At 34.3% G+C, this 24,591-nt stretch overlaps 2 protein-coding genes, 2 non-coding genes and 1 pseudogene across 4 annotated transcripts; 2 read left to right on the top strand and 3 right to left on the bottom strand.

Annotated features, from left to right (window-relative positions):
- The first annotated feature begins 5,577 nt into the window (after positions 1-5,577).
- On the top strand, positions 5,578-18,835 carry LOC120149191 (protein Iojap-related, mitochondrial-like). Its single transcript, XM_039162072.1, has 5 exons — positions 5,578-5,958; positions 6,041-6,128; positions 6,415-6,512; positions 8,221-8,354; positions 18,825-18,835. The coding sequence occupies exons 1-4, from the start codon at positions 5,647-5,649 to the stop codon at positions 8,293-8,295; spliced, it is 573 nt and encodes a 190-aa protein (XP_039018003.1). The 5' UTR covers positions 5,578-5,646; the 3' UTR covers positions 8,296-8,354; positions 18,825-18,835.
- Positions 9,978-11,878, bottom strand: LOC120149190 (annotated as a pseudogene).
- Positions 12,122-14,305, bottom strand: LOC120149189 (protein phosphatase 1 regulatory subunit 12A-like). Its single transcript, XM_039162070.1, has 2 exons — positions 13,644-14,305; positions 12,122-13,445 (listed from the first exon to the last, which is right to left on the bottom strand). Exons 1-2 carry the CDS (start codon positions 13,989-13,991, stop codon positions 12,174-12,176), a joined length of 1,620 nt encoding a protein of 539 aa, XP_039018001.1. The 5' UTR covers positions 13,992-14,305; the 3' UTR covers positions 12,122-12,173.
- On the top strand, positions 17,427-17,508 carry TRNAS-GCU. Its single transcript has one exon. It is a non-coding gene; the product is annotated as a tRNA-Ser (tRNA).
- A 1,168-nt stretch (positions 18,836-20,003) lies between the features above and the next one.
- LOC120149198 lies at positions 20,004-20,118 on the bottom strand. Its single transcript, XR_005518443.1, has one exon. It is a non-coding gene; the product is annotated as a U5 spliceosomal RNA (small nuclear RNA).
- Positions 20,119-24,591: the final 4,473 nt, after the last annotated feature.

Here is a 24,591-nt window from a genome sequence, read left to right as displayed (position 1 = left end):
TAAAATTGAAAGTTCAGTGGTACAAACAATATAATGCTTAAAGTTCGATGATATATGATGTAGTTTACCCTAACATATATATATAATTTATACGAAACAAAAAAATTATATATGGAGTAAGGTTTCAAATAACGACCGAATAGTGGTATCGTGATCGTTATATCACGGTGACGACGTTATCCGAAACTATTATGGCGAAAAATAACAGTGTGAAGCGGAATCACATCAATAGTGACGGATGGCATCCGCAATTGAACGGATCGCGGTCAATCACGACAATAACGGACCGATATTCCGCTATTATTCTGTTATTTTAATTTTTTTTAAAACACATCTTTTATTTTAAAAAAAATCAACTCATTCGATCGCGATATCCGTAATAATCACAATAACATTTATTATATCTATAGTCGTGATAAATACACCAATCGAAAATATGACCACAAATACTATTTAAATAGTCTAATTCATGAAGAATGGGATCCTTATCAATTTATGGCTGCAAAAAGGTGAAGTTTGGGACGCAAGTCTCTTCCAGCTCACGTGACGGGTGGTTCTTTAGTCAGATAACGTAGATTGGACGGTAGTGAAAACCTTTAGATTTTTTTTTCATGTCGGACTTGGCTTTTTCAAGGTGGGATGTCTCTCCAAAAGCAAATCAAGCTGCCAGAATAAAGGTAGACGACAATACACGTGTCATTCTGTCAAAAGCCAACCTAACTCTGTGCTTTGAGGTGCGAAACACCTTATTCCATCCTGTCTGCTAGCACTCAAAAAGGCTTTCTATTCCCGTCTTCGTTTTTTTGTAACGTTGGTGAAAGAAGAATTTTGGTAATAATTGTTTGTTTCATACAACGTTAACAAATTGAAGTATCACCTTAGGTAAAAAAAAATATAAAATCGATTTATTATTGAGTATTATGAGAATCAGATAAATATTATGTATTTATAAAATTAATTAAATTTATTTTGAATAGATTGAAGAAACATAATATCATATATTATATCTTAAAGATAACAGAAAACATGTTTAGTTCCATTTTAATGCATTTGGGTTGAATAATGGTGAAATTATTGATATAAATGGATTAATGGCTGACCTAAACAGAATGAAGAGACACCATAGTTACAGAAGGCTTCCATTAATTGTGAGGAATTTTTACGGTTTATCTTTTTTACTTTTAAGACTTAAGAGTTCGAATATCTATGAATAGAATAAATTTGATTGAGAGGATTGTTCAATAACTAGGGGCTGAACCAAGGGGGCAAGGAGAGTTTGTCCCCATCAATTATATTTTTAATTATTAATTAATATAGAAAAATATTATATTTTTAAAAATAAATGCATAAAAATTATCAACCCTCAATGAAAAGAAATTGTATTTATGAAAAAAAAATTTGAACCCCGCTATAATAAAATACACATAAATCATCATGTCGAGTGCCGAATCCCACATAGAATAATTGATTACAAATTAAAATTGTCAACTTAAGTATAAAAAATACGAATAAATTGAGGTGTTGTAATAATGTTGTGACAAAGATAATAAAATCATATGAGAATGACAGAGAATGTAGCTAACATTGATGGAGCAATTGATTGGTGAACCAAATATGATGCTGTTAAATAGTACATGCAACGTAATGATGTTGTAACAATATACTTGCGTGTCAAACATTGTTCAACAGGTTATCCTTTTTATTTTCTTCAAATACTAACCAACACAGACACAATAGATTTATATATCCATGTCTCTACCAAGTAAGCTGCAAACATTGTCATGACAATCAGATACATAAATTTCTTTATACTGCTCACTGTTTCACAATGATTGATGTTGTTCAAGATGCAGTATGCAATCTGAGCGATTTTTTTTAAAAATCTTTTGATTGAACCACATGATAGGCAGCTTTCATTTATAAGCTAAATTCAATAAAAATGAAGAAAAAATATGGAGAAAGAAGAAGGTGTCAAAAATGTGAAGGAATGTCCCATTTAAAGCCCTAAAGATCAAAGCATATTCCAAAAGTCCCATTTATAATTTTCTTTTATTTTCCCACCATTTTACAGTTAGAATGGGCACGTGTTCGATTCTAGAAAATTCCATTACTTCCTGATAACTCATCAATTGCTGTGTCTGGCATTGACTCCCAACAACATCTGCAGCATCAAACAATGTCACAACATTAGAGTGGCAATTTATAACAAAAATATCAATTTCAGTCCAAGAAACAACAACTCACTCCCAATATGTAATTTATGCAAAATATGTTAAAAATAAACTGAAAATGACTCGAATAATATTAAATTTCAAACTAAACCTAAGTATAAAGGCCCTAAATAATATTTCTTTTGGAGAGTTATCAGTGATCGGTAACAAAAATTGATGGTGATTGGTGACGACTAATGGTCGATAACAAGAATTTTGATAGATTTAGGGGTTAAATTTATACTTTATCTAAAATTTAGGAGTTAAATAAATATTTTATATAAAATTTAAGATCAAATTAATATTCTAATAAAATTTGAGAGTTAAAGATAAAATTTAACCATTTTTACAAAGGGCTTAATTATAAAATAAGTGTTCAAACTATACCGTTTTTTTCAAACAGGTTCCCAATTTTTTTCGATTTGTCCAGGTGTTTAACATTACAAACGTTATCACTTTAGGTTCCCCAACCGTAATAGTCGTTAGAAAACTCCGTCTGGTGGCACATCTCATGTTCTGATAAGTTTGAAAATTTTATTTAAAATAAAAAACTTAAAAATATTTTTTAAAAAGCCCAAAATTTTCAATTTTTTAACTCAAAACTTTAAAAATCTTAATTTCAATCTTATACCCATGTCGACTACCGCTTTAGCCGATGTTACCATCGATCAAGCCTACCCTCGAACACGCCTCTAGTTGTCGGTCATTTAACCGATGACCAACCACCTGAAAACCCCAACGTTGTTGTCGAAATCCTAAATCTTTATACCCAAATCCTCAAATCAAAACCCTAAACCCCTAATTAATCTCAATCAAATTGAAAACTTTACTTGTCGATGTTTATATGCGATGATGGGGGTTCATACGCGGGGATTAGAAGGGGAATAACACCGATGCTACTCTTGTTGCAGTTTATTTTTCGATAGGAAAATGGGAGAAGGGGATGATGCGTGGGTGGATTGGGGAAGCGGGCGCGTGGGTAGGTGGGGTTGGGAAATTATTTTTAAATATTTTTATTCTTAAAATATATATTTTTAAATTCTACAAAAGACACATGTCATTTAACGACAATTATGGCTTAGACACATAAAGTGGTAACGATTGTAAGATTATATACTTGTATAAATAAAAAAAAGTTTGGGCACCTATATGAGAAAATTTGTATAATTTGGACACTTATTTTATAATTAAACATTTATAAATTGATTAAAAATAAAAGGGTAAACTCTGTCTAGTGACACATCTCATGTTCTGATAAGTTTGAAAATTTCATTTAAAATAAAAACTTAAAATATTTTTTTTAAAAAGCCCAAAATTTTCAACTTTTTAACTCAAACTTTAAAAATCTTAATTTTAATCTTATAACCCACGTCGACTACCGCTTTAGCCGATGTTACCATCGATCGAGCCTACTCCCGAACACGTCTCTAGTCGTCGGTCATTTAACCGATGACCAACCACCTGAAAACCCCAACGTTGTTGTCGAAATCCTAAATCTTTATACCCAAATCCTCAAATCAAAACCCTAAACCCCTAATTAATCTCAATCAAATTGAAAACTTTACTTGTCGATGTTTTATATGCGATGATGGGGGTTCATACGCGGGGATTAGAAGGGGAATAACACCGATGCTGCTCTTGTTGCAGTTTATTTTTCGATAGGAAAATGGGAGAAGGGGGATGATGCGTGGGTGGATTGGGGAAGCGGGCGCGTGGGTAGGTGGGGTTGGGGGAAATTATTTTTAAATATTTTTTAAAAAATATTTTTATTCTTAAAATATATTTTTTAAATTCTACAAAAGACACATGTCATTTAACGACCATTATGGCTTAGACACATAAAGTGGTAACGATTGTAAGATTATACACTTGTATAAATAAAAAAAAGTTTGGGCACCTATATGAGAAAAATTGTATAGTTTGGACACTTATTTTATAATTAAACATTTACAAATTGATTAAAAATAAAAGGGTAAACTAGAGAAATAATCACTTTTGTTTGAGTTTTATAAAATTTACAAAAAAAACCCATAATCAATATTTATTCTAAAATTTAGGGGTTAAATTAAAATTAAATTATTTTACTAATGGGTCACATCATCAGACTAATGATATTCAACGTCCAAGTGACAAAAACTTAATAAAATGATAACGTGACAAAAGCTTAATAAAACAATAAAGAAAATGACAAAAAATATACAAATATGAAAAGAAAGTGACAAAAATATACAAATATGAAAAGAAAGTGACCAAAACTTAATTCACACATTATCTATGTGGAAATGATGTGATTATAATTTTATATATTTACTGTGTCACGTTAACAAACAGTTAAAGGTTTAAGGACCGTTAACATTTAGTGACCACATCCTAATCAAAACAAAAAGAAAGTGACCAAATCTTATGTTTTTTGAATTTAATGAGAAGAAGTTTATAAAACTCAGACCAAAGTGACTATTTATATATTTTACCTAAAATAAAAAGAGGTAAACTATACATATAGTCCCCTGTGTTTTTCGGTCTGACCAACTTTGGTCACCAATTTAAAAATTAAGGGGGAATAATCCCTAATGTTATCGATCCGTTCGGTCTTAGTCCATAACATTATCGATTCATTTTAGTCTCTTAGCCATGTTAGGGACTTAAACAAAAGGGATTTAGAAAAAAGGGGTTAACAAAAATTAATGGTTGATGGACTAAAATCGAGTGAATCAATAACATTAAAGAACATTTCCCCTTAATTTTTAAATTGGTGACCAAAATCAATCAGACTCTTAACATAGGGGACTATCCGCATAGTTTACCTAATAAAAAGCGACAAAACACAATTATTTTTAAATCAATGATGAAAATAAGATAAGTCAAAAATATGTTCTCTGGCAGTGAAACTATGGTATACAATTTTGAAACTTAATGAGATGAATACCAATTCCTTCTCATGGGAAGAATTGGTTTCAAAGGCATGTTCATCATGGAAAGTGAAGTCTCTAATTACCACCATTTTGAAACTTTATTGGAATGTTTTTATCTACTCTCTATGGCAGGAAAGAAACCAGAGAATATTCTAAGGACGGAGTAGAACGATCGATTGCTTGCTCAAAGATGTTAAATACGTTGTTGGAATCCGTCTTAGGGGAACTAATATTAATAGACTTGATAGTACTAATTTAATGCTTTGTAATGATTGGGGTATTGTCTAACCAATCATTTTATAGGCGGTTTCATTCTTTCATTGTAGATTGGTAGATTGGTTGTAACTAAACCTTGATTTGGATAATAAAATCAGAATTATTAAAAAAAAAAGTAAAAGATAAAGGATCACCGGTATAATTTACTCAAATATTAAAATCCCCCTCAAACTTGGCAGAAAGCCTGAAGGCATTAGCTCGAGGAAGCGGCGATTGTCAGTTCAAAAAGTTTCAGGAGTTGCAATCTGATGTGGGCGACTTTAAGATCCCGATATCTGCACCCATCTGCAACATCGTTATCTTCGTCCTCTCTCAAAAATGGGTTGTGGAAGCTAGGGTTTTCAGGATTAAATCAGTCCTTTTCTTCATCCACTGCGGAAAGAATAAGCAAGGAGTTGCTGAGCCTGCAAGAGGTGGAGAAGGTTCTAAGCGACGTCAGAGCAGATGACGTGTCGGTGGTTCCGGTCGGGAACCAATGCGATTGGGCCGATTTCATGGTGATTGCCACCGGGAGGTCCCCGTGGCACGTCAAGAACATCGCCCAAGCCCTAATCTACAAGGTACGATTTTGTGGTTTTCTTTTGGTTTCCAACTTTTTTCGATCTTCAATACGATTATTCTTATATCTATTTGCTGGAACAGGTTAAGCAGAAGCAAAAAGGAGCTAAGAGGATGGTATTACCCAGTGTGCAAGGCCAAGAGACGGGAAAATGGATTGTCATAGACTCTGGTTCGTGCTGCATTCCCTCTTTTTTCAACTCCAAGTTTGTTGTTTCTTAGTAATTTCGTTAAAATAACGAAGATACTGTTGATGATGATGATTTTCATGAAAAAATCAAAATGTTTCATTTGTTTATGCATTTAGCTGCTTTGAAGGAATCGATCTCGTTGATGATTTTCCTTGGGGTTAACAGTTTTAGTTCTAGGAAAATATTCTGGAATAACTGTATCCAATATTCCAATTCTTTATATTGTACACTTGATGATTTATTTTTCTGAAATGTTGCTTTGTTTAGGTAGAGTGATAGTTCATGCTCTGGACGAGAAGGCAAGAGTGTATTACAATTTGGAAAATATTTGGACTTCAAAGACAGCCCAGAAGGAGCCAATTGAGGTAAATTTGTATCCTTTGATCTACAATGATGAATGATGAACACTTAATCTTTCGATGTCAATATTTTACAAGAGCTGTTTAGGTCATGGATAACCGCATGTAGTCAGGTTTAGCTTCTCCATTTAATATCTGACAAATGCTCCTCTTCTTCAATCCCCTCGGTTTTGTGGGGTTACACCTCTTGATAACTGTCGATGAAAACAAATGGGTTGTTGTGTCTGTCATTTGCGGTTCAATTTTTTTGGTTTGAGTGGAGATTCGCGGTCGGTGATTTAGCGACCATTGGTTGGTCATGTATGTAATGAAAAATGTGAAGAGGGAGAGGTCTTAGAGAGAGTTTGTGAAAAGGAAGAAGAAGAAGATTCTCTCCTTCCTACCATAGATATTTATATATTGAACCTTTATGTGTGTTGTAATTATGATTGTTGTTCGTAGGCCGACAAATTGAATGCGGCCGCCAATTAGTTGATTTGGGTCTTATCAGATTTCTTGTTTCTGTCGATAGTCTTGTCAAAAGTTAATGACCGGCTGGAGGGGAAAATATTTGGCTCCGGAGGTGTACCATCTAGCATTTGACTCCAGAGTTATAACAATAACATTTTGGAAAATCATTCATGTTTGACAATAGTAGGCCATAGAATTCTAACCTGACTTCGAATATGGCTGAGGACATGTCTAGATTTTGATTAGCTGTTTTAGCAAGCATTTTGTCGAACATAGCTAGGGATGTAAACGAGCTGAGTCCAGTTCGAGTATTGTTGAGTTCGATTCGACTCGAAAACTCTGAAATTGAACTTGACTCTACTTGAAAACTCGCGAGTCTAAAATTTTCAAGCTCGATTTGAATTCAAAATCATGAATTGAAACTCGTAAAAGCTCGAAATGAAAAAAATCTTAAACTTAACTTGACTGAAGCCTCAAACTCGAACTCGAACATTAAATACATGAAAACCTTATACTGTATTTAAAAAAAATCAACACATAAATATTAATATTATTAATAATTTATTTTTAAAAAAATAAAATCTTGATTCGAATATCTAGTAGTTCATTTCTGTTTGTTAAGAACTTGAGTTGAGTCCATTCCAATAGAATACATATCAAGCTTCGAGCTCGACTCGATTCTATTCCAGTCGAGTGTTTATCGAACTTTAACCGAGTCGATCTTGAGTAGCTCACGATCTTTCTCATCTCATTTGCAGTCCTAAGCATAACATATTTCAGATGAAGTACCTGAAAGTAAAATTAGGGTCATACCGCTGGACTTGCTCTATTCTACTCACCGTGTTTGAAAAGAAAATAATCATATATTGGTCGCATTTCACCCTTGGGACTGTTGAAATGAACTTTATGTGTTAATTCGATTTTTTCAACTTGAATCGAATTTTGCTCACTCCTAGTCTAGAATCTAGAGATCAATCTTGAAATGGTTCGTTTAAAATTGAGAAGAGTACTTAATATCCTCTTCTTCTTTTTTAATCTTCAGAGGGTCTCTCTTCCTTTATTGGTGTAGAAATGAACTTCATAAGTTAATTTCCCATAGCCTATACATGATTCTTGAAATGGTTCATTTGAGAGGAACAACCAATATCCTCTTTTTATTTTCACTCTGTTTCCCTTCCTTAATTGCTTTCTGTAGCATTTTTCTGCAAATGCAAAACATCATTTAGTAGTCAATCTGTTAAAACAAATCGCTTGTTTGTTTCAGGACTTGTCGAAAGCTTTTGTAAAGGTTCGTCGTATTAATAATTCCAAAAAGCCAGCCCAGGGAAGGGATCAATAGATTGAGTTCCTTTGTTTAATGGGTTTATGTCACTTGGATTTTGCACTTCTAGTTTGTTAGTAGTGTAAACTGGGAAACTATATGGATTTAGATGATAATAGTTCTTTCTATGTTGTTCTGCTGCCTGCCTAGTATATTCAGCTTTTGGATAGCCTACTTATTGCTTTTCTGTTTATTTTAATCCTTTTTAAAAATTCATATGTTCAAAGTTTTTCAATATTTTTAGTTAAAGTCCCTCATGAAGGTTTTGGATGGCCTCTCATTAAGGTTTACTTTTTTTTTCCTAAATATTTGGCAAATCCTAAAACAAATCATATTAAACCTTTCAAAATTTCCCAAAATTTTAATTTAGTGTTCATTTCTAAAATTGTTTTTTTACAAAAATTTAGTCAACTCAAAATTTTTATTCGAATGTGGAGTTTGAGTTTATATTTGATAATTTGGTTGTTTGTTATTCGATCCTGTTTTCTTTTTTCTTTAATTCCTACTTTGTTTTAAGTCTATTTTGATCAATTCTGAATCAAATGTTCCTCAATTATAGTAGCTTCAAAATTTCTTTTTATTGTAACTTTTTTACAATTTTGTCCTTTAGTTTTGTATTTTATTTAATATAGTCCATCAACAATAATTCTTTGTAACTTCTTCTTTTATCAATTTCTTTATCTCCTTTATATTATCATACTTACTTTTTTTCTTCTCAAAATCACTTCTTTAAAAAATATTTATTTTTAAAAAATAAAATAAATATATTATATAATTTTAATAATATTTTTAATTTATTAAATAAAATTATAAATCTTATTTATACATGTAAAAATATGAAAAAGTATATATTATTGTCTATAGCTAGATAAAATCATTTAAATTGAAACGAATCAATATCATAATATTATAAATTATTATATTCAAATATAATAAAAATTCTAATAAATCTATTCGACTTAAAAATTATATGAATTTTTAGATAAAATTACATTAATAAATTTTACTATTTTTTTAAAACTCAATTGAATTAAATTCCTACCCAAAAAAGCGATGCGTGGGGTGGTTCATTGTTGGTACCACATGTGATGAACCTGATCAAAAGGGATTGGAGAATAGCGTTTAACCGGTTGTCTCGACAATATAACTCTGTTGCGGATGGCATGGCGAAACTGGCTCGACCTGCAGCTTTCGGATGTCAGTTCTTTCCGGATCCCCAGATGCTATTGCGACTGCCTGCAATCGGGATGTCCTTGCTCGCAGACAAAGGGAAGTCTAGCTTAGGGCAGCTGTTTGTTTTATCTTCATTTTTTTTAAAAAAAAATTCCTACCCAAATAGAGGTATCCTTAAATTGAATACTTGAATGGAGTCTATATGAATAAATTTTTATTTACTTGAGTTGATTAATCTCGCATCCAATTTGACTAAAACCAAACCTATCCAACCCATGGAGTCTCTGAGGCTCAAAAGAAGTGTAGACAATTACACGAAATGGAAACCAAAATATTCAACAGTGGTTCACTAACGATAGCAGCTGAACCTTGTTATCTGACGATAAAAACTTATGAACAATGTGAAGTTTTGTTTGAAACTAATTGGATTTTCATGAAAAATGAATAAGAAAAACCTTCTCATCTGACAATAAAACTTATGGACAATAAGATCTGATAAAATAAAAACTCTACCATATGCCTGTTTTACAATGCTGGGAAGGAATCAGGAGAAGAATTTGTAGTCCTTTGCCGATACGATAATCGATCTAAGACCTCCGATGGGGGATAGAAGCATCAGCAGAACGCCAAAAACAATGCATATCTGCATTCAAAACCAAACAACAATTCAATGTTCTGTAGGTTCTTAAACCAATGCTCTGTTTCATTTCTTATTTGATTACCCAGTTTGTGAACCAAATCAAGCTGAATCTTTTGGGTTTGCAGATGATGAGCCATATGATGCATGGAAGCTGCAAAACCAAGAAACAAAGACTTGTGACTTCCAGACATCGATCTCGATTTCGATCCTTCCGGTTATAAGATAAAAGAAGAAGCATACAAAATATGATGTTGGAGCAAATGCAAATCCTCCAAAGAAACTGAGAAGACCTCCAAAGAATGGGAAGCAAATGGCTATGATCATTGTGAATGCTGCAACAAAACCATCATCATCAGGACTAGAAAGAAGAAAAAACAAGATTTTGATCATGAGGGAATGGGATTATTTACCAACATATGATGTCCGACTAATTAAACGGAGCCTTAAACAAGGATTGAAACGCATTTCCTTTACCAAAAAGCTCTCTATCATATCAAACACTGGCATTGCGAATATCTGCAATGTCATAACCCGAATCCGAAATGATCGATATAAAAATGTATATATGTATATGTGTGCATGTACTTATGTACCTGATAGCTGCCAACGACATGGATGACGACGAACATGTTAGCTGTAGCAATAAGCCAAATGGGTTTCTCTAATGTTAAGAGGATGTTGTCGTTGACGGAGTTTCCGAACGCCCAGAAACCGACAAAAGCAACAGGGAAGTAGCACATCGCCACTATTATATATGCAACGATCACACCTCTCCACATTGGGTGTTTTGAAGGTTTTTCAAGAGTTGAAGGCATTGTTGCTTGGATCTCCAAAACCACATTATGACCAGCATATGCAAATCCTATTTCTCCCAATCCAGCAAGGAACTCAAACACTTTTCCGGAGGTGCTCGGATCCTTGTACGAGTAGTCGACGTCCGGTTGAGCACCCTTTGCTACCGAAGCGACCCAAGCAATGGTAGAGTAACTGCATAAAATAACATGAATCAAACCAATTTGATCGGTGAAACTTTAACGTTACGAAAATGACATTCATTTTCCGCGTGATTCAGTTTACCTCAATGACATGACTGCAGCAGCCAGCGAGACACCGGATATGGAGTTGAAGTTTGGGAGATGGGAAAGAACAAAGTGGACCGAAGCGAATATCATGATGAAATATGTTTGTCTGATTTTTGGGCAGTTTGGGCAGACGAGATCATGGAACTTCTTCAACGACTGGCCTCCCGTGACCATGTAGACGATGTCGGAACTGACGTCTACGGTTAATTGCTGCGGTACTATTATCCATAGCCCGAGCTTTTCACCGAACGCATACTGGCCTAGCTCATGGTACCTATCGAACCGCCTACCGGGTACCATCTCGTGCATTTGCACCATTTGCCAGAGGGTATACAATGTCACAACCCATGACAAAATCAGTATAGTAACCCTGGACCCCTGCAATTCATCAAAGTTCAACAACATCGACTTAAATCTCGAGCTGATCGATGAAATACTAATGTAAAATCGATCAATGTAACTTTTCTGAAACTCCATACCATCCAAGCTGTGCCATGGCATACGGAAGGCTAAGAACACCGGCTCCAACCATGGCGGTGACATTGTGGAAAGTCGAATACCACCATTTAGCATCCCTGTTGGAAGTGACCGGAAGCCACTCGTTGATGGCCTTGTCTCGTTCGCTTTCCTGGGTTTTGGACACCATTATTTTACTTCTCCTTACACCGGACTCGAAAACGGATAACCTTCGGAATAAATCTGTATGGGTCTTTAAGATGAAAGTATATAATGGGAAGTTGCTGAAGTAGGCTGTATATAAGCGACATGTGCTTGTTCATCTGGTAACCTATTAATAGTAATTTTGAATTTTCGAGGAAGATAATGAGGACAGTTGTTTTCTTAAGCTGCCATTTCTCTTTAGTAACTGAAATCTGAATCTTTTCACAGATTTTGGGATGTCAAAGGTTGAATTTTCAAAATGGTCTAGTTTTTTGGAATATGCAGTTTCAACAAATTTGAACATATTATACAACTAGGCATGTTTATTGATGTACATTGTGTCAAGCAACTAAAGAAGTGGCACTCTTGATGCTGCTATCCAGCCGTGTGTGGGTTCGATTATCTTCGATGGTCACCAGGCCTTCTGTTCCGAAACAGAAATACTGGTTCATCAGCCTCTTGTCGACCGAAGTTTGCTTCGGGATCATTCGTGTCTTTTTACCGTTGAACAACTGTTTAAGTCGAGCGTCCTGGATGCTCTTTTGTTCATCGGTAGAAGATACCGAGAAAGGGCTCGGAGGTGATTTTAAAGGGGTTACTGCCTGGATCACTCCGTGAGTTAGCCCTGCAGTGAATATCTTCCTGCTGGATCGGCTCGGAAGATCACTTGGTAGTGAAAATATCGTCTTATTGCTCAGAAGAGATGAAGATTTCGTGTACTTTTCACGAAGCGGAATATGATTGACTGGCGAGTTTCTACTAGTACTTATGACCTCCAAAGGGTCATCGTCGTCCACCGATTCCATGCTAGCAGCTTTTCTAACCTTCTTCCTAGGCCAATGGAGAAGATTCTTCAGGCGTCTCGCCGTATGATTTATGGAGCTCGACTTCTTATTATCGAAGGAATTACTTAGTTTCAAGTCACTTAGTTCACTCAGGCATGAACTATGTCCCACGCTTTCTCGATCGCAACCTGCACCGTATGCATTCTCGAACCCGGTGTACAAGAATATTTCTGCATCGGGGACTCTAAACGACGTTCCGGGACTGGCACGGACACCGTGCTCTTTCAGATGAGAAAATATGGCACTTCTCACTACATTGTCTTGACAGTTAGAGATTCCTCCAGCTGCAATTAGTTCTTTGATTAAAATTTCCGAGGATGCGGAATTAGGCCTTCTCTTGAGGAGATCTAATGGAGTCAAGCCATCAGCATCGCGGACATTGACGTCGATATACGGCACGGACATGAGTAGTTCCACCAGACTCGACTGAACATTCTCGGTTAAAGCCATATGCAATACAGTTCTTCCATCCGAGTTCCTCACATTGATGATATCCCGAATGTCGACAGCCTCGTCGCATACTAATCGTTTCATTAACTCGATCTGCCGGTCGATTCTTCGAAATCCCGGGGTTCTAAAACCGGCAACAGCCATATGAAGAAAAGTATGTCCGTAATCGTTCTGCGCAGAGGCCAAACTCGGAGACGCTTGAATAAGAAACTCGACGACCTTTAAATAACCGCGATAAGCCGCCACATGCAGAGTCGTGTTCCCTTGATTGTCCGTAGGGGTTATGATCTCATACGATGCTACTAGATCCTTCACTACCTGCAATGAAAGACGATGAAATTTGACGTAGCTCGATGGAGATCGGAAAATGTAACAACTTACACGAACCCTTATTCGAGAGATCAAATATTGATTTAAATTCTAATCATTAAAGATTACGTGATCGAAATTTTATATTTCATTTACGTCATTAGATCAGATATATTCGAACATTAAAGAAACGATTTAGTTGCTTACCTCAACCTGTCCTCTACCGGAAGCAGTATGCAAAATAGTAGAACCCTGCACATCTCTATAGGCCAAAACATCATCGGAATCCCCAAGAATCTTCCTTAAAATCTCCAAACTGCCACCTCTAGCCGCCGCGTGAACCGCTCTGTTCATCATTTCCCACTTAAAAACCGACCGAGTTTCACTCAATTCATCCTCTTTGTCCCTCGACGACACCGCGAAATCGAGCAGCATCGTAAAGAGCTCGGCGTTTCTGCTCCGGGCTGCTGCATAAAATATATCGGTGACCCCATACTCTCCTTCTCCGAATACAAGGAAAGGGTCTCTCTCCAACAGTTGCTTGACGAAATCCATGTCACCGGACGAGGCGGCGGTGCCAAAAATCAGCCTCCGTAGCCGGCTCTTATCAAGGTATTGGTGCCTTTCTTGGTCTCGCACTCATGAAGAAGCCTTTTGGCGACTAAAGAGCGGCATTTGGCGACGTCGTCCCACACCGTTTCGAGGCGGCGGATACGGCGGAGGGAAGTGAGCTTGATGAGGAGATTGGCGTCGAGATGGAGGAGTTCAATGACCAGGTCGTAATGGCCATTGGAGGCCGCCCAATCAATCGGCGACGCGCACCATCATTGATCCCCGGTGCTCTCCCACTGTAGAGGGAAGTAAGACGGCAGCATTTTAACACACACAAAAAAATCTCCAAAAAATTATCGGATCCCACGTGATTTCAGTGAATACCCAACAAAGTTAAAAAGAAAACTGCAGAATTTAGAAACAACTAAAAGAAGAAAGACAGAAGCTTGAAGAAGGCAATATTTACATCCATGAAAATTCTACTTATAATTCTTAATAGCAGTTAAAAGTAGTAGAGAATCATTATGAGAATTATTAGGATAAAGATGAAGGTGAAAAAATAAGGGTGTTTAGAAAGAAAAGTTTGTGTCTTTAATGGATTTTCTTAGAGATAAACATTCACACTGTTTGCATAAGAAAACAAAAACCAGAAAAATACCCCATCGGCCATAGATTTTTGCTTCTTTTTATTAATTATTTCTATGGTGGAGGAAAAAAAAAGTAAGAAAGTGAGTGCAAAAAAATATGTATTCTTTTAGAAAAGATTCTTCTTGTCTTGTCCGTGACACCATGGGAAGATAATATTAAGAGAGTAATTATGGAATGAATAGGATCAGAAAAATTTAGGGTTGGGAAAATGGGAGATTATAGAAGAAAGGTGACAGTTGATGAAGTCCGCACAATTGATGATAATTCCCTTCTCATTCTTTTAATGGAAATTTGGCTATTTTCATTAACAGTTTTGTCAGATTACAATTTTGGATTCTTTACGTATTATTTTCTCTCTTAATGTCACATTTCTAATTCATAAAATAAATTTAAATGACCCTATAATTAATATTTTTCGGTGTTTGACCGTTATAATATCAAAATGACAGTTTACGGTGTTGATGTGGCGATCTACGGTACTGACATGATAATCTATCTATCTATCATGTTTGAGTTATTAATTTAGCTCATTTGTTATTTTATCTGTTACGTTATCAATCACCGTGGATCACCACGTCAACACCGTAATGGTTAACGACGAAAAACATTGGTTAAAGGGCCATATTGAACTTATTTTTTGAGTTAGATGGCCGCATTGAAAGAAAAAATAATACGATAATCACAATAATTTTTTTTTTCAAAATTACATAGACCGCTTATGCATTTTTGGCAAATATATTTTAGAGTACTTGATGATCTAACCGGTGATAATTGGTGGTGGATCAATTTCTATTTATTCTTATGGCGAACCTTAAACGTTGCTTTATGCATTTTCAACGTTTCTTCCTTTTTCAATTTCGATTTCTATCGAATACTTTCGCATGTGATACGAATACAATATCAAAAAATTAAAACCCTAAACTTAATCACTATTCAGTATAATGTAGCATCAAAAACTCTCTTGAAACCCGAAACTTAATCACTATTCAATATAATGCAGCATCAAATACTATCTCTTCAAACCCGAAACTTAAATAGCTTATTCACTTGTCTTAAGAAACGAATTCCGTTGAGGCCCGGATCCGGTCCCCGGATTGGATATATGAAAGCCTCCACCTGCAGGGCCAAGAGGAGGGTGTTTGATTTTGTTATATTGTATGCAGTGATTGATACATTGGATCACGAGGTTATGAATTTCAGTAAAAGGGTTACTTTATTAGTTCTTAATCAAGAGATTCAGACAAAGATCATGTGATGCTGCCTCCCCAATGTTTCCAATATTGTCAACCAAAAAAAGTGCAACAGACAACTATGAGATCTAAGCTAATACAAATCACAATTTACAAAAACTATTAGATCTATATTGATGGCCACATCAGCCCCAGATTATGCACTTTCCAATTGCTGAAAGGCATTCGCTTCTAACACAATTACAGGATATCTATAGCACTATTCGAAAATATGGAATCAGCCTACCTCGATATCTAAATTAGCGTTAGATAAAAGATGGTGGGGGCGATAAATCCCACGTTGGAAAGGAAAAGGAAAATCTTAGAACTTGTAAACGATAATATTGCACATCTTATCATACATATCTTTTAGAAGAAAATCTTATAATTTATAAGCAATAATATCCCTATCATATGTATCCCATGGATGGACATCTGTGACAGAACATCATAAGATTGAGTGGAGAGAATGTCATGTCTTGAAGAGATGAAATGCGAGATATGAATCTATCTCGCATCGAAAAGAAAAGGGAATTCCTGAAGTTTATAAGCGATGGTACACATCCTACCATACATGTTTCTTAGAAATAGGATAATGATCCCCGTGACACATGTTTCCTATCATACATGTGAAATCATTAGATACAAACTTTCATTTCATTTGCTTTCTGGTCTTATTCTGTTAAAATATACTAACATAAAATGTAAGAAAAACAACCAAAGTTTCGGGCATGTTTCATCGTCAAATACAGAGAGTTGTAAGAATATGTTTAGGGTGCTGGTAAAAGCAGAATATTTCATGGTGAAATAGGAACTGATCCTCACTTGGAGGAAGTTCATAATTTCTTCGTGAATCCAATTTTCTCAGCTGCATCATACAGACTCTTTGCTTCGACTTCATCTAAAAGTAAACGGCAAGTTCGAAAAAACAAATAATTTGTAGTTACTAATGCTCGAACTCAGGATTACTATGAAAAACAATCATCGCTCTAACCATTGATATCACTTGGATCATGCAAAGTCGTACTATTATTTAGTTTCAAACTAAATTTCGATGAGAAATGCTGACATATGTAACTAATCTGTTAACCAATATATGATGGCAGCCATGATGTGACGAACATATGAACAAGTTTGATCACACTACAATTACATTGCACAAATGAACTTAGAATTCCATATTGGTTCAGGCATTCTATCAAACATCTCCCATACACAGGATGAGACAAACAAAAGATGAAATCACTAGTTAAAAAGGACAAATCTTATTAAATGTGGGTTCTAATCAAAATTAAAATTTGCTTTCCCCCCCTTAATTTCATTCTTAAATGTCGAATTAAAAGAATAAAAACTTGGCTAAAATTAAATTAAAAGAATAAAATGCAACATATTTTACCTGAATAAAAAGAACAAGAGTTTTGGGAAGATCTTGGAAATCAATTACTTAGGGTGGAGTGGTTAAGTTTGATTGATATCCAATGTGATGATTCAATTAGTAAAAATTCAAATCGGTTGAATCAATTAAGAATTCAATTTGGCTCTCTTCGCAAAAAGCAACTGAGTCGCTTTGGCCGAGTGGTTAAGGCGTGTGCCTGCTAAGTACATGGGATTTTCCCGCGAGAGTTCGAATCTCTCAGGCGACGTTGGATGTTTTGCATTAAACCCCCTCTAGTTTTGTTGCGGAAACGGAGCAATAATAGATAATATAATTATAGACACCGTTTACTTCATACCATGAAACTGGTAAAATAGTTCATCTACACCTTCAAAAATGGATCAAATCTTTGGTTTTATTCCAAATAACAAGCAGCCAGCTGCTTTCAAACACAACTTCAACATGCTCGGGTGGATGCCATATGCACGATCAAATCAGTCCAACGAGAACTGCAAAACAATACAAGCTTTGTCAAAATAACCAGAATTCCAAAATGCCAGACTTCAAAAGGAGATAAAAATGAACGCATGCCTCTTTACCTCTAACCCCATTAGTTGTCATACCAGGAAACGAGTTTCACCAAGTTCTCGTTCCGAGCAATACCGGCCATGGCATCGAATATGCTCGACCTACGTCAACGTTCGATTTCAGAAAATTTTCGGAATTTATATAAATAAACTGTAGAGCAACTAGAAGCCGTTACATGAAACTTACCTGCAGTCACCTATGAAAATCTGTGGAGACAACATCTTCTTCAATGTAACCCAAAATTCCCTTAAGCTTGTCCACAATTTATAATAGGACTTTATCTCAAAATTCAGGTTGAATCTGATTCGGACGGAGAAGATATACTTCTCAAGTCAAGCTTGATTTGGGTGTAAAGTTATTTTTAAGGTAGAGTTTGGAATTCGAGTATGTTAATATGCAACTCTGAGCATGTACTAACAGGATGTAGGAGTATTTCTGGAGTCGAGTTTGAATAGAAGAGACATATTTTTATAATTAGATCATGAAAGATTACAGGAGCTAGCTAGAGAGAACCTCAAAATCAGTCTATCTTCCTTATTCAACAACATTCAAGCTATCATAACTAAACTCATAACGACATAACAGAATTGCAACAGAACTCTAAGTTGAAACACGTTATTGACACCCAGCGATCTTAACTCATCAGTTGAAACAACCCTAAGTTGTTCTCTAAGTCGAACAAAGAAAGGTGCTGACAGAGGCTTAGTGAGAACATCTACTATTTGATCCACTACTGGAACGTAAGTTATGTTTTTCCTTTCATTTCTACTTTTTTTCCTTTTTTTTCTTTCATTATTTTCTTTTCACAATTTAAGCATGATCCAATCCATGCTCAATTAAACTTACACTTAGTTGAAGGTTTTTGTGAAGCTCAATTCTAATTGTGGGAATTGAGTCTTGATCTTCATACCTTTATATTGTATTCTTCGACTCTCAGAAAACTTTGAGTGACAATCGAACATTCTTTTAAAAGTTATTATATCTTAAACTCAAAAGGTGCACGTTGATTTAAAGTCTGTTTTGCTTAAAGTTTGAAAGTCGGATCGGTTAGTTGTAATTTAGTTTCCTGTTAACAAACTTAGTGGCGATCCGTTAAGGGGATCAAGATCGAGTTCGATTCTCTATGAGATGCTATAACTCGAGTCGGAGTTTTGTAGAACTTAAAGCTATTTTGGATCTAACGATGATAGACGTGATTAGACCAATAAAAATCGGATTTCATAGATAGACTTTGAAATTTCGGTTAACTATTGAGAAAAATTAGTTGGAGCTGTTGAGCCATACTAACAGTAATCAACATACATTACGAAAGGAAAGTTATATTTATTTTCTCAATTTATTTTATTTATTTTTATTATTTTATTACTTTCATAATTTTGTAAACCCTCCATTTTTATTTTTGCATTTAAAACTCAGTCGAAATAAACAATTTATTTAGACTTCCTCAGTCTCTGTAGTTCGATCTCTACTTCTCTATAATACCTTTATTCTTTATTTGAGATTAAAGTATTTATATATTTGACAAATTCGACCCTCACTATAGAACCTAGATTACTTTCCTTGAGATATATGATGTTTGGGTAGGTTATTTGGTGTTTATGGACCCAACGAAATAAAGAGGTATTTGATCAAGAGCTAAATGGAAGATTTTCGAGAATTGGGTGAGAGAGAGCAACTGATTATGTCTCGAGGCCAATCGTGCATTGGAATCAAGAGCTAAATGGCAGATTAGTCGAATCGCCAGGCAAGCGCCTCCATGTGGATGGAGCAAGTTGAATACGGACTGTGCTCGTCAGTAAAACTCGGGGTTAGCAAGTTGAATACCATATTCTTTTATGAAAATACAACTTTAAGGGAGCAAAAAAGGTAGAGCTTTTTCTTTTATAAATCACCATTAACATTCGAGACAGTACCTTCAGCTCTAACTTGTAGGATCCAACAGGAGCCTATACACAACCTTTCGAAACTGATTTCCATGATTGCTCAAACAAGTCCTCTTCTTGGGGAAGAACCAAACATAGATCACAACTCTACTCATGCTGAAGAAACAACCAATGTTTCTATAGAAATACAGAAAAGTGATCTCTTAAAAACTCAATTTTCTTACTGAAATTACAGGCCTTGAAAAACCAATATATATCGAAAAGTTAAACTCTTAAACTCAGATTTTAGGGCTTATTCCAAAGAAAAAACCCTCCAAAAATAGGCGTATGCCACTTTGAGCAGTGAGCACACGGTATTCTTTAGTAAAAGGCGAAAGAATAGTTCGCTTTGTGCTCACTGTATGGCTGCGTGCTACTCTGAGTTTAATTTGCGGATATTTATACTTTTTCTGGAATGCGGGGTGCTGTTTATTGTCCATATGGGATTAGTGCCCTGCAGCTTTATTGCTAGACGGGCCAACCAGACTAACTTTAATAAATAAAGAAAAAAGGGACCAAGATGACATTGCACTGAATACAATATATATATATATAGTACTTCGAATAAACATTTTAAAATTTCGTATAAGTAAAACTCAAGATGCATCCAGTACATTTTATATTTTTCTAGCAGCTTGCGTAGAACCCCGGCTGTGTGCAAAGTTTTTCACTTCAAAATCAGTCTCTAGTTGCTGAAGACAACAAATTTGTCTGCGACAATGTCACAAACCTTTGATTGGGATTGAGGGTTTCGACAAGATTTTCTCATCGGATAAAGCTCAAATGAGGAGGCAGTGCTGGAAGTTTGGGACAGTCTCCATTATCAAAAATGATAAATGAAGACCAGCTCTCAACTGTGGTTTTGCTTGAGGAGGTAATTTTGGGTTCAAAGACCAAGTGTGCTACTTTCGTTACTGAATTATCCGATTCATCGTTTGAATATTAAAGAAATGAGACAGAAACTAGATAGCATGCAGAGTTTACTGGTGCAACTGCAAGGTCAGATGTGAAATAGAGCAATTTTCTTACCATTCTTTGTTGTAAAACTCAGGGTGGCATAATATAAGTTTTACTGTATTATGTGTATAGAAATAGTATAGTAATTCGATAAAGTAATAATGTAACACCCATCTCCCGTATATCTTTCCGTACACGAGATACAAATGTCATATCATTTTTAAAGCATTTTCCCATTTGAAAACCCGTAAAATTTTGTCTTGAAATTTAAAACCAAAAACATTTTTATACAACAATAAAACAGTTGTTGAAAACTATTACCAAAGTTATCACTTTAAATACATCCTAGAGCAACTTTTCTTAATTTCGATTACATGTCAGTAATTTTTCATAATTAACATGATTGTCCTACTGTTACTGATGAGAGTCAACCTTAGATTGATGATAGTTGCTCCTGCTCCCAGTACCGACTAGTCTTTGTTGTTACCTACGCGTAAAATCAACACACATTAGTATATACTTAGTGAGACATAATATGTAATTAATCTGTAATTTATACATAAGTATCTCGTGACTATTTAATGATGAATTAAATCACATACTCCACAAGGATAAGATAAATCATTCTCGGTTAAACCATATTTTTCTTTCATACAATCATCGAAATCATTCTTAGTAGTCCCAGCATACCTATCATTCGATATATTTTTCCCAATTATTCTTTATTTGCCCTATGTACGTTAAATGAGAAAGTATTGTACAAATATTGCACCAAAGTTCCAAATGGTCCTTTATCTTTTCTAATTATCAATGAGCGACACCTAATATACCATTAATATACCGCTATGTATTTTTATATGTGGCATCATTTCATGCCAATTATTCACTGTTATACATTTTCATTTATGTCATAATTTCATGCCAATTATGCACTGTTCTTCATCTAACTTGTATTAGTGGCACATTTTTGCCAAAATGCACTGTTAGGCATTAGTCTTTTATCCTAAAGGCTTTTAACATTTCTTCTAACTTGCATTATTGGCACCTTTCTGCCAAATGCACAGTTAGGCATTTAGTCTTTTATTTTAGAACAATTTCTACTCTAATAATTATTTATAATATCAATTAGATTTTTCAATTCATTATAAACTCTATAGTTTGCACACGTAATGCCAATACGGTAATTCACAAAGTTATTATAATTTACGTGGGTTGTACACCCACTACCAATATGGAAATTCATAAACTTATTATAAATTTCTTAGTTTTTCACACAAAGTGCCCATACGGAAATTCATAAACTTATTATGAATTTCTTAATTTTGCACACAAAGTGCCCATACAGAAATTCATAAACTTATTATGAATTTCTTAGTTTTGCACGCAAAGTGTCATTTGGTAATCACCATACATATATTAAGCAATCATACGTCTATGACTGTCATCACATATATGTACATAATAAATGGACTCACTTGGCTTGCCTCGCTATTATAACCAAAACGTAATTCTGATTACTTTGCTACTTTGCCTTTGCCTTTCGTTTTGCTTGACTCGGGAACTTGATTTCGATCTACTTAAGCATCCATTAAAGACATGTACAATATAAATTGTTAGTATATTCCCTAACATTTATACATAAACATTACTCAAAAATACTATTATTAAATTTTCTATAACAATCTCAGTCTATCTTAAAATTTCTAGCTCAATAGTATCGATACTCATACCATGGTATCGATACTTCTATATTATGGTATCGATACTACTATACTATGGTACCGATACTCTATTACGGTACCGATACCATTTCTGCATTCTGTTATCAATGGGATCGATACCTTCTTCATAGTATCGATACCCCCTATTGGTATCGATACTACTTACATTAGTATCGATACTACTTAGCTGATTTATCCAATTTTAAGCCTATAGTATCGGTACTGTTCTATCAGTATCGATACCCTAACCCAGATTTTCCATTTTTCAACCCGAATCTTACCCAAATTTGATCAAATTTCCTTATATTTACACCCACCAATACCATTAAACTCTTCTTTACTTATCCTAGCTAACTTCCCTTATTTAACTTCTTATAACATCTCAAACTTCCAAAGAACAATTCTACCCAATAATCATACCACTTTTTCTAACATGTTCTTAATCCCACCCCATGCTTCTAATCTCTTATTTACTTCTTTCACAAGTCAAATATACTAATAAACATCAGTAAAAACTCATATCCTAACATACATTCAAAAGCACATTTTCTTCAATCTCAAATATTTCAACCATCTCCTAGTTTTAATCTTACTTAACCCTTCCTTAAGCTTCCATAATACTCAATGTTCCAACAACAACCCAAAAACAAGAAGAAGATCTGGTTAAATTAAATCTTACCTTTGGCTATGAGGATGGTCCTTGAACGGGGAAGAAAAAAAGAGATAATCCTAATGGTTTAACTTTCCCCTTTTTCTTCCTAAATCCCTAATAAGGAATGAATTTTAAATTTATTTCTCCTTAAAGGACCTAAATACCCTCTATATTCATTCATTTATACAAATTGGTCATAAACACTATTCCAATCATTTCCTATCTTTTTATCATTTATATAATTGAGTCTTTAAATTTTAAATCTTTTCAATAAAGTCACTGGCTTGATATTTGGGTATTACAAATAATCTCTCTAAAATAATAATTTTTTATTTAAGAGTTACTTCTATACATGTAATAGACTCAATTTATCATTTTTGTCCCTATGATATTTTTGCAATAATTTAAGCCCTCCAAGTTGTTTAATTACATTATCCTAAACATGGACCCTAAAATTAACTTAAAGCCTTAAATCATAAACCCTACACATTAATCTTTAAACTCTAACTTAAAACCTAAACAATAGTAAATATTTTAAACATTGATGCAACTAAACAACTTTCGAGGGTTAAATTGATGCGAAAATATTATAGGAACGAAAATGGTAAATTAAGTCTACTACATAGGCATAAGTAACCCTTAAAGCCATAATTGTTTTGGTCCCGACTTAGCCTAAGATCTAAATTAATAATTTTGATAATAAGATAAATTTATGGGCCCTTCAACATTATAAATTAATATTTCTATAAAATACAATTATAATTGTGACAACTTAGTAAAATATGATCATAGAAAATTTGTGCGACTGAGAAAGATATTGGGGTATAAAAGTTTCATCGTCTCTCTTACCTTCTCCAAAATTAGTTCTCCGGACATGCTTACATATTCTTTGTATTGGAGAAATCACTCATAGGTCTGTATTGATTGATATTCCCTCCTTTTTTTTAAAGTTAACCGAAAGGTACTCAAATGATCGCTTAAGTGTGTTCGATATAATAGCTTGACTAACTTTCTAATTAATTTTTTTGTCAATCTACTATTGTAAATTTTTTGAGTGTTAATTTCTCTTATATTCACCTTTTGCTTTATGTATTTGATTTGTTATAGTTGATTTTTATACACCTTTTAGATGTGAAGCTATAATTAGTTGGTATCTGATTTGTTATAGATGATTTTTAGACACCTTTTAGATTTAGTTGGTATCTAATTTGTTATAATTGATTTTTAGACAGCTTTTAGATTTAGTTGGTATCTAATTTGTTATAATTTATTTATTTATTTAATACTATATATTTTCCTTACGAATACAATGTTTACATGTTTTCTTTATGAAAAGTAGAAATTTCTTTAATTTAACTCAAGATCTGTATCTTGGTGTTGAAGATTCTATTATTAAAACTAAATATATTCTTCAAATAAATAGACAACTTCGAAACTTCGAAATTCACAATTCTATGAAAAATATGGAAACCAAGTTTTGCAAACCAAAAGCTTCAAACTTCAATTTCAGG

The sequence above is a fragment of the Hibiscus syriacus genome, unplaced genomic scaffold (genome assembly GCF_006381635.1).
Source record: "Hibiscus syriacus cultivar Baekdansim isolate YM2019G1 unplaced genomic scaffold, ASM638163v2 tig00110989_pilon, whole genome shotgun sequence".
Classification (NCBI taxonomy): Eukaryota; Viridiplantae; Streptophyta; class Magnoliopsida; order Malvales; family Malvaceae; genus Hibiscus; species Hibiscus syriacus.
The sequence above is the reverse complement of the archived record's forward strand: the minus strand, read 5'-3'. Positions and strand labels throughout refer to the sequence as shown.

Coding starts and splice junctions, on each gene's coding strand:
- LOC120149191 (XM_039162072.1), top strand. CDS start 5,647: ATGTGGGCGACTTTAAGATCCCGATATCTGCACCCATCTGCAACATCG. Junction 5,959..6,040: donor CCCAAGCCCTAATCTACAAG/GTACGATTTTGT, acceptor TTGCTGGAACAG/GTTAAGCAGAAGCAAAAAGG. Junction 6,129..6,414: donor ATGGATTGTCATAGACTCTG/GTTCGTGCTGCA, acceptor TGCTTTGTTTAG/GTAGAGTGATAGTTCATGCT.
- LOC120149189 (XM_039162070.1), bottom strand. CDS start 13,991: ATGGATTTCGTCAAGCAACTGTTGGAGAGAGACCCTTTCCTTGTATTC. Junction 13,446..13,643: donor CCGGTAGAGGACAGGTTGAG/GTAAGCAACTAA, acceptor CTTTCATTGCAG/GTAGTGAAGGATCTAGTAGC.